Source organism: Lepidochelys kempii, chromosome 1, assembly GCF_965140265.1.
Source record: "Lepidochelys kempii isolate rLepKem1 chromosome 1, rLepKem1.hap2, whole genome shotgun sequence".
Classification (NCBI taxonomy): domain Eukaryota; kingdom Metazoa; phylum Chordata; order Testudines; family Cheloniidae; genus Lepidochelys; species Lepidochelys kempii.
Window position 1 is genome coordinate 211411992 of NC_133256.1, and position 10706 is coordinate 211422697.

At 46.0% G+C, this 10706-nt stretch overlaps 1 protein-coding gene across 1 annotated transcript; it reads left to right on the plus strand.

The window, feature by feature from the left end:
* Positions 1 to 7340: 7340 nt before the first annotated feature.
* On the plus strand, positions 7341 to 9210 carry LOC140905704 (uncharacterized). The gene is made up of 2 exons (XM_073329144.1): positions 7341 to 7988; positions 8577 to 9210. Exons 1-2 carry the CDS (start codon positions 7397 to 7399, stop codon positions 8660 to 8662), a joined length of 678 nt encoding a protein of 225 aa, XP_073185245.1. The 5' UTR covers positions 7341 to 7396; the 3' UTR covers positions 8663 to 9210.
* The last annotated feature ends 1496 nt before the right edge of the window (positions 9211 to 10706 follow it).

The window sequence follows — 10706 nt, forward strand, 5'->3', positions numbered from 1 at the left end:
AAATTGAAAGCAGCATAAACACTGCCAAATTAAATGTAAAAATCATACAATCATAGAATCACAGAATATCAGGGTTGGAAGGGACCTCAGGAGGTCATCTAGTCCAACCCCCTGCTCAAAAGCAGGACCAATCCCCAATTAAATCATCCCAGCCAGGGCTTTGTCAAGCCTGACCTTAAAAACTTCTAACGAAGGAGATTCCACCACCTCCCTAGGCAACGCATTCCAGTGTTTCACCACTCTCCTAGTGAAAAAGTTTTTCCTAATATCCAACCTAAACCTCCCCCACTGCAACTTCAGACCATTACTCCTTGTCCTGTCCTCTTCTACCACTGAGAATAGTCTAGAACCATCCTCTCTGGAACCATCTCTCAGGTAGTTGAAAGCAGCTATCAAATCCCCCCTCATTCTTCTCTTCTGCAGACTAAACAATCCCAGTTCCCTCAGCCTCTCCTCATAAGTCATGTGTTCCAGACCCCTAATCATTTTTGTTGCCCTTCGCTGGACTCTTTCCAATTTCTCCACATCCTTCTTGTAGTGTGGGGCCCAAAACTGGACACAGTACTCCAGATGAGGCCTCACCAATGTCGAATAGAGGGGGACGATCACGTCCCTCGATCTGCTCGCTATGCCCCTACTTATACATCCCAAAATGCCATTGGCCTTCTTGGCAACAAGGGCACACTGCTGACTCATATCCAGCTTCTCATCCACTGTCACCCCTAGGTCCTTTTCCGCAGAACTGCTGCCTAGCCATTCGGTCCCTAGTCTGTAGCGGTGCATTGGGTTCTTCCGTCCTAAGTGCAGGACCCTGCACTTATCCTTATTGAACCTCATCAGATTTCTTTTGGCCCAATCCTCCAATTTGTCTAGGTCCCTCTGTATCCTATCCCTGCCCTCCAGCGTATCTACCACTCCTCCCAGTTTAGTATCATCCGCAAATTTGCTGAGAGTGCAATCCACACAATCCTCCAGATCATTTATGAAGATATTGAACAAATGTAACAAGAAAAGCCAAAAAAGGAGTTTGAAGAACAGCTAGCCAAAAACTCAAAAGGTAATAACAAAATCTTTTTTAAGTACATCAGAAGCAGGAAGCCTGCTAAACAACCAGTGGGGTCCCTGGATAATCGAGATAGAAAAGGAGCACTTAAAGACGATAAAGTAATCGCAGAGAAACTAAATGAATTCTTTGCTTCAGTCTTCACGTCTGAGGATGTTAGGGAGATTCCCAAACCTGAGCCATCTTTTGTAGGTGACAAATATGAGGAATTGTCACATATTGAAGTGTCACTAGAGGAGGTTTTGGAATTAATTGAGAAACTTAACAGTAACAAGTCACCAGGACCAGATGGCATTCACCCAAGAGTTTTGAAAGAACTCAAATGTGAAATTGTGTAACTATTAACTATGGTTTGTAACCTGTCCTTTAAATCAGTTACTGTACCCAATGACTGGAGACCAAAGCAGACTGTGAAGAACTTCAAAAAGATCCCACAAAACTAAGTGATTGGGCAACAAAATGGCAATTGAAATTTAATGTGGATAAATGTAAAGTAATGCACATTGGAAAAAATAACCCCAACTATAATACAATATGATGGGGGCTAATTTAGCTACAACTAATCAGGAGAAAGATCTCAGAGTCATCGTGGATAGTTCTCTGAAGACGTCCATGCAGTGTGCAGTGGTACTCAAAAAAGGAAATGGGATGTTCGGAATCATTAAAAAAGGGATAGAGAATAAGATGGAGAATATCTCACTGCGTACAGATGTGGTCCCCTCATCTCAAAAAAGATATACTCGCATTAGAAAAGGTTCAGAAAAGGGCAACTAAAATTATTAGGGGTTGGAACGGGTCCCATATGAAGAGAGATTAAAGAGGCTAGGACTTTTCAGCTTGGAAAATAGGAGACTAAGGGGGGATATGATAGAAGCATATAAAATCATGAGTGGTGTGGAGAAAGTGAATAAGGAAAAGTTATTGACTTTTTCCCATAGTATAAGAACTAGGGGCCACCAAATGAAATTAATGGGTAGCAGGTTTAAAACAAATAAAAGGAAGTTCTTCTCACTCAGCGCACAGTCAACCTGTGGAACTCCTTGCCTGAGGAGGTTGTGAAGGCTAGGACTATAACAGGTTTAAAAGAGAACTGGATAAATTCATGGAGGTTAAGTCCATTAATGGCTATTAGCCAGGATGGGTAAGGAATGGTGTCCCTAGCCTTTGTTTGGATGGCAGGAGAGAGATCACTTGATCATTACCTGTTAGGTTTACTCCCTCTGGGGCACCTGGCATTGGTCACTGTCAGTAGACAGGATACTGGGCTGGATGGACCTTTGGTCTGACCCAGTATGGCCATTCTTATGTTCTTATGTAAGCTAAAGGTGAAAGGTTTGCTCATGGGTGGAGTGCTGAGGCAGACCACCTGGCTGCTGATTTTGAGCAGCCAGATACCAGGGCTATCAGAGGGGCCCAAAGGGGGGCAATTCAAATCAGGTTTTGAGTCAACATTTTGAAAATGAGAACCAGTAATGTATATATCTATGATTGGTACTGCAACATTATGTTACATCTAGTTTTCATAGGAAGCAATTGTGAAATCTGGGGCCTTAAATTCCAGTAAGCAAATGATTAAACTGCCTCTGTACGTCTTGGTAGTGCCTGGTATCTCAATTTGTCGGACACAAGTAAAGATTAGTTATTGTTCAAAAACTTTGCTTCTATTGCACAAAAAAACAACACACATGCACACACACACACAGGGTGGGAAAGGCGGTACCAAGGAAGAGAAGACTTTCAGAAGTGTGTGTAGGTCCAGCTATCATTTTGAAAGTTGTCCGAGGGGGTGGCATGAATGGGAAACCAAGAACACCCAGAAAGCGGAAAGGACCGTGTGGGCAGAGTTTGGGGTCGGGGAATAGAAAAGAGTTCTGAATGTGTTGCAGGGATAGCGGGCATGCATCTGCTCAGTCTGCAGCATTATTAAGGAATTTAGCATCTGCATTTGCTCTTAAATTACTTTAATCATCCACACAGTAGTGTCCTTAATGAACTCCTGATTTTCTTTTCTCTCCTGCCTGTTGGCTTCCCTCCACTCCCTGCCAGGGATTTCCCTACATCCTCCTCGACCCCGGAATTTCTTCAGCACCCCCACTAATTGTCAACTAGTTACACGCAGTGTTGCCAAGTTAGTCATTGGTTGGAAATTTGAATTGAAATGGAAACATTAATACACACTTTAGCATATGCAGTCTATGATAAAATACTTGTACCTGAAAAAACATAATAGGTTTGAAATGTATGAACAAAGACTAGCTTCCTCACACAGCTGTTGTTTTTACGACAATGTCAGTGCATTCCTTTTAGTGGTGTTGGCCAACCTAATAATTTCAAATTAGGATTTGTAAGCAAGGTTTAATGAGCTCTCCCTGACAGCTAGTGATGAGCTGGGGGGCTACGGGGAAAGGCTTCAGTACCAGATTTTATTTACATGAACACACCTAATCTGCCTAAGTATCCAGCAGACAGAGCTGTGTTGCCCAAGTGGTCAATTTTGGCTGGTTTTGGGTTACAAATCACCTGAATGCAGTGTTAATGAAATGTTGTTACCCTTATTGTATGAGTGAAGGGAAGCAGAACTGTGCTTAGCCTGTCCTGGTTGAGGGTGCTTCACCCTAAACTGAAATGCACTTGCTAAGCAGGGGGTTCGGATGCCAGTGGAGCGAGAAAGTGGGACAGGTGTTTTGCTTGATGGTCTGCCTAAGAGTAACAAGTACTATTTGACCTGCTCCTCTCCACTGTTTTGAGATAGAGCTGATTAGGCTTGATAGAGAGTCTTTTGTTTTGTTAAGTGACCACTACAGCTGAAATCACCGATAATCAGGTCTAAGTGCTTAGACCTGCTGTGGGACAGTGGTTCTGTGGAAGAGACAGCCCAGCCTGCACTAGCAGTTAGTATCCCCCACTGAGAGCTGGGTGGAACCTCAAGAGATCAACTCGCAGAGGTCGCAATGGCAGGTGGCAGGAGAAGGCGACAGCGCAGGGTCATCTGCAACAGAGCAGTGGAGTGAACAGTGGCACAATGAACAACAGTGGCCAGAGCGAGCGGTGAGCAGCTAGAGGACAAGCAAGGTGCCTTCTCCCCTCCTCACCACCCCCTGCCCTGGGAGGTAAACTCACGTGAAAGCATCTCTGAACACTGAGTCTCCACTGACCAAGGACAACAATGGTGAATGGGGTGTGGTGGAGGGAAAAGTGAGGAGCACGTTAAAGGAACATTTTTTGTTGGACTATGTTTTAGTGACTTATATAGCATCTTTATGATATTTTCTGTCTTGTTGTCTACCCCTTTCCTAATGGTTCTTAACATTCCATTAGCTTTTTTGACTGCCGCTGCACATTGAGTGGATATTTTCAGAGAACTATCTTCAATGACTCCAAGATCTGCTTTTTGAGTGGTAACAGCTCATTTAGACCCCATCATTTTGTATGTTTAGTTGAGATTGTTTTCCAATGAGCATTACTTTGCATTTATCAATATTGAATTTCATCTGCCATTTTGTTGTCCAGTCACCCAGTTTTGTGAGATCCCTTTGTAACTCTTCACAGTCTGGTTTGGAATTAACTATCTTGAGTAATTTTGTATCATCTGCAAATTTTGCCACCTCACTGTTTGCCCATTTTCCAGCTCTTTTATGGATATGTTGAACCGCATTGGTTCCCAGTACAGTCCCCGGAGGGACACTATGATTTACCTCTCTCCATTTTGAAAACTGACCATCTATTCCTACGCTTTGTTTCTCATTACTGATCCATGAGAGGATTTCCCTCTTATCCAAAGACTGCTTACTTTTCAAAAGTCAATTTAAATTAAATATATTTTTTTAAATATTTGTTTTAGAAATCTAGACCTGTTATGTGTTTTGGTGTAATTTGCATTGTCCTTATGTTAAATTTGCATTATCCTAACAAAATATTTAATTTCTTCATATCTCTTTTATATGTTGCAGGTCAAAATGAAAAGACAAAAACCAATGCAACTATTTTTTCCACTCAAAGGCCTCAAAAACTAACCAAGGTGAAGAACACACCAAGAATACATCAACATGTCAACTGAAGGTTCAAGTGGTGCATCTACCTCTGACCAGCCCGAAGCACAAATACAGCTACCTACTGAAGAAACAGTGTCTCTAAAACCTAAACACAGTTTGCAATGTTTGTTGGTAAAGTTTTCTCATTTATTGAAGTTACAAAAGATGGCTACTAGTGCACCTCTTGCAAAAAAGCTAATGAAGAAGGAAAGCTTCCCAATGCTATAATTGGTAAAAGTGGAGGAGATTGGTTTGCCAGACAGATCAGCAAAGTCAATGCTGACAAACTACGTGAAAAGACTGCAAAACATCAAGTCTCTGAACTTCAACAACATGCAGAAAGCCTTATAAGCCAGTCACTTTTCAAAGCCAATTTCAGAAGTAGTTAATGAGGCTGTGTCATGGGTCTGGCCCGCAGTTGTGCCTGCGCACCGCCAGCCGGGGCTGTGTGGCATAGTGGCCAGAGTCAATCCCTGCCCCCCAGGCTCAGGGCTGTGCGGCCTAGCGGCCAGATGAAGTGGGAGTGGGGGCTTGGGGGAAGGGGTGGGGTGGGAGTAGGGCAGGGGAGGAACAGGGGTGGGAAGAGGCAGGGTGGGGGCAGGACCTGGGATGGTGTGGGAGTAGAGCGCCGCCCCCGCCCCCCGGGGTAGAGGGGAAGTCGGTGCCTAAGGCACAGCCTCCTCTCCCCAAATACTGAGCAGATCCTGCAGTTCCACAGAGGTCCAAACGGGAGAGCATTTGCTGCATGAAGGTGCCATGGTCACCTTGTAAGATGCAATGAGACCTTTCCAAACCGAGCAAATGGGAAATGGAATTTCAAAAATTCCTGGGGCTTTAAACAGAAAGGGACAGATGGTTGTTTACCTGACTGCAGGGCAACAGAGTTCAAACTGCTGACCAAAGCAGTCAGGATGGGCTTTGTGGGACACCTCCTAGAGGCCAATTAAAGCAATAAAATCAAGCGTGGTGTCTACACTGGCACTTTGTCGACAAAACTTTTGTGCAAAAAGCCTTATGTCTCTCATTGGGGTGGTTTTATTTTGTCACCAAAATAGGGCATTTTTGCCACCAAAAGTCACATTGTAGTGTGTACGCGTCCACTGTTTTGTCGACAAAAGCTGCCTTTTGTCAACAAAACTCTGTACGGTAGATAAGGTATTTAGGTGACTAAGTCCCATTAATTGATTGAAATTAATAGGAGTTAGGCACCTAAATACCTTTGAGGATCTGGACCTAAGGGACTTGGCCAAGGTCACATAGGAAGTCTATGGCAGAGCAGGGAATTGAACTTTGATTTCTTGAATCCCAGGCTAGATATTAGCCCCAAAGTTGGTAGGTTATGCCTTGGGCTGAGGTGCAAGAGGAATGGATTTAAGGTGCAGGAGAGCAAATTCAGATTCAGTATTCTCTCTGCACTGGCTTGTTAGAATAATTGGACTCTCCTCTCTATCTATCTCTGTCTGTCTGTCTCACCCCTTTTCAAATTTTCAATTATCATGTCTTCTCGCAGAAGGAGGGGAGATGGAGCAGGGGGAAGAGAGAGAAAAGACCAAAAGAGAGAGAGAGAATAGAAGGAAATATAGAAACATGGGAAAGAAATAGAATGAAGGAAGAAGTGTAAATTGAATTCCAAAACAGCAATCTCAGATGTTAAGAGTCTTATTTCTAAGGCACAGTAAGGATAATCTTATCTAGTAGCATCACAGAAAATGAATTCTAGCCCAGTAGCACAGATTGAGCCATGTCATGTGATAATGGATCTACAGGGAGTTTCACAAAAGAAAAGGAGTACTTGTGGCACCTTAGAGACTAACAAATTTATTTGAGCATAAGCTTTCGTCAGCTACAGCTCACTTCATCGGATGCATTCAGTTTCAGAGTTTGCTGTTGCATGTTGAAGGGCTTTCTATATAGATGACATTTTCTGCTAGCAGTACAGCTGCTGAGCCCTGGTCTACACTAGGACTTTAGGTCGAATTTAGCAGCGTTAAATCGATGTAAACCTGCACCCGTCCACACAATGAAGCCCTTTATTTTGACTTAAAGGGATCTTAAAATCGATTTCCTTACTCCACCCCTGACAAGTGGATTAGCGCTTAAATCGACCTTGCCGGCTCGAATTTGGGGTACTGTGGACACAATTCGATGGTATTGGCCTCCGGGAGCTATCCCAGAGTGCTCCATTCTGACAGCTCTGGACAGCACTCTCAACTCAGATGCACTGGCCAGGTAGACAGGAAAAGAACCGCGAACTTTTGAATCTCATTTCCTGTTTGGCCAGCGTGGCAAGCTGCAGGTGACCATGCAGAGCTCATCAGCACAGGTGACCATGATGGAGTCCCAGAATCGCAAAAGAGCGATTGGACCGAACGGGACCGAACGGGAGGTACGGGATCTGATCGCTGTTTGGGGAGAGGAATCCGTGCTATCAGAACTCCGTTCCAGTTTTCGAAATGCCAAAACCTTTGTCAAAATCTCCCAGGGCATGAAGGACAGAGGCCATAACAGGGACCTGAAGCAGTGCCGCGTGAAACTGAAGGAGCTGAGGCAAGCCTACCAGAAAACCAGAGAGGCGAACGGCCGCTCCGGGTCAGAGCCCCAAACTTGCCGCTTCTATGATGAGCTGCATGCCATTTTAGGGGGTTCAGCCACCACTACCCCAGCCATGTTGTTTGACTCCTTCAATGGAGATGGAGGCAATACGGAAGCAGGTTTTGGGGACGAAGAAGAAGATGATGATGATGATGAGGTTGTAGATAGCTCACAGCAAGCAAGCGGAGAAACCAGTTTTCCCGACAGCCAGGAACTGTTTCTCACCCTGGACCTGGAGCCAGTACCCCCCGAACCCACCCAAGGCTGCCTCCTGGACCCAGCAGGCGGAGAAGGGACCTCTGGTGAGTGTACCTTTTAAAATACTATACATGGTTTAAAAGCAAGCATGTGAAAGGATTACTTTGCCCTGGCATTCGCGGTTCTCCTAGATGTAGTCCTAAAGCCTTTGCGAAAGGTTTCTGGGGAGGGCAGCCTTATTGCGTCCTTCATGGTAGGACACTTTATCACTCCAGGCCAGTAACACGTACTCAGGAATCATTGTAGAACAAAGCATTGCAGTGTATGTTTGCTGGCATTCAAACAACATCCGTTCTTTATCTCTCTGTGTTATCCTCAGGAGAGTGAGATATAATTCATGGTCACCTGGTTGAAATAGAGTGCTTTTCTTCAGGGGACACTCAGAGGAGCCCATTCCTGCTGGGCTGTTTGCCTGTGGCTAAACAGAAATGTTCCTCGCTGTTAGCCACAGGGAGGGGGGAAGGTTGAGGGGGTAGTCACGCGGTGGGGGGAGGCAAAATGCGACCTTGTAACGAAAGCACATGTGCTATGTATGTAATGTTAACAGCAAGGTTTACCCTGAAAGAGTGTAGCCACTGTTTTATAAAATGTGTCTTTTTAAATACTGCTGTCCCTTTTTTTTTCTCCATCAGCTGCATGTGTTTCAATGATCACAGGATCTTCTCCTTCCCAGAGGCTAGTGAAGCTTAGAAAGAAAAAAAAAACGCACTCGCGATGAAATGTTCTCCGAGCTCATGCTGTCCTCCCACACTGACAGAGCACAGATGAATGCGTGGAGGCAAATAATGTCAGAGTGCAGGAAAGCACAAAATGACCGGGAGGAGAGGTGGCGGGCTGAAGAGAGTCAGTGGCGGGCTGAAGAGAGTAAGTGGAGGGCTGAAGACAGGGCTGAAGCTCAAATGTGGCGGCAGCGTGATGAGAGGAGGCAGGATTCAATGCTGAGGCTGCTGCAGGACCAAACCAGTATGCTCCAGTGTATGGTTGAGCTGCAGCAAAGGCAGCTGGAGCACAGACTGCCACTGCAGCCCCTCTGTAACCAACCGCCCTCCTCCCCAAGTTCCATAGCCTCCACACCCAGACGCCCAAGAACGCGGTGGGGGGGTCTCCGGCCAACCAGACACTCCACCACAGAGGATTGCCCAAAAAAAAGAAGGCTGGCATTCAATAAATTTTAAAGTTGTAAACTTTTAAAGTGCTGTGCTTAAAGTGCTGTGTGGCATTTTCCTTCCCTCCTCCACCACCCCTCCTGGGCTACCTTGGTAGTCATCCCCCTATTTGTGTGATGAATTAATAAAGAGTGCATGAATGTGAAGCAACAATGACTTTATTGCCTCTGCAAGCGGTGATTGAAGGGAGGAGGGGCGGGTGGTTAGCTTACAGGGAAGTAGAGTGAACCAAGGGGCGGGGGGTTTCATCAAGGAGAAACAAACAGAACTTTCACACCGTAGCCTGTCCGGTCATGAAACTGGTTTTCAAAGCTTCTCTGATGCGTACCGCGCCCTCCTGTGCTCTTCTAACCGCCCTGGTGTCTGGCTGTGCGTAACCAGAAGCCAGGCGATTTGCCTTAACCTCCCACCCTGCCATAAACGTCTCCCCCTTACTCTCACAGATATTGTGGAGCACACAGCAAGCAGTAATAACAGTGGGAATATTGGTTTCGCTGAGGTCTAAGCGAGTCAGTAAACTGCGCCAGCGCGCCTTTAAACGTCCAAATGCACATTCTACCACCATTCTGCACTTGCTCAGCCTATAGTTGAACAGCTCCTGACTACTGTCCAGGCTGCCTGTGTACGGCTTCATGAACCATGACATTAAGGGGTAGGCTGGGTCCCCAAGGATAACTATAGGCATTTCAACATCCCCAACAGTTATTTTCTGGTCTGGGAATAAAGTCCCTTCCTGCAGCTTTTGAAACAGACCAGAGTTCCTGAAGATGCGAGCGTCATGTACCTTTCCCGGCCATCCCACGTTGATGTTGGTGAAATGTCCCTTGTGATTCACCAGAGCTTGCAGCACTATCGAAAAGTACCCCTTGCGGTTTATGTACTCGGCGGGTTGGTGCTCCGGTGCCAAGATAGGGATATGGGTTCCGTCTATGGCCCCACCACAGTTAGGGAATCCCATTGCAGCAAAGCCATCCACTATGACCTGCACATTTCCCAGGGTCACTACCCTTGATATCAGCAGATCTTTGATTGCGTGGGCTACTTGCATCACAGCAGCCCCCACAGTAGATTTGCCCACTCCAAATTGATTCCCAACTGACCGGTAGCTGTCTGGCGTTGCAAGCTTCCACAGGGCTGTTGCCACTCGCTTCTCAACTGTGAGGGCTGCTCTCATCTTGGTATTCATGCGCCTCAGGGCAGGGGAAAGCAAGTCACAAAGTTCCATGAAAGTGCCCTTACGCATGCGAAAGTTTCACAGCCACTGGGAATCGTCCCAGACCTGCAACACTATGCGGTCCCACCAGTCTGTGCTTGTTTCCCGAGCCCAGAATCGGCGTTCCACAGCGTGAACCTGCCCCATTAGCACCATGATGCATGCATTGGCAGGGCCCATGCTTTCAGAGAAATCTGTGTCCATGTCTTGATCACTCACGTGACCGCGCTGACGTCGCCTCCTCGCCCGGTATCGCTTTGCCAGGTTCCGGTGCTGCATATACTGCTGGATAATGCATGTGGTGTTTAACGTGCTCCTAATTGCCAAAGTGAGCTGAGCGGTCTCCATCCTTGCCTTGGTATGGCATCCGCACAGAAAAAAGG

Coding starts and splice junctions, on each gene's coding strand:
- LOC140905704 (XM_073329144.1), top strand. CDS start 7,397: ATGCAGAGCTCATCAGCACAGGTGACCATGATGGAGTCCCAGAATCGC. Junction 7,989..8,576: donor AGGCGGAGAAGGGACCTCTG/GTGAGTGTACCT, acceptor TTTCTCCATCAG/CTGCATGTGTTTCAATGATC.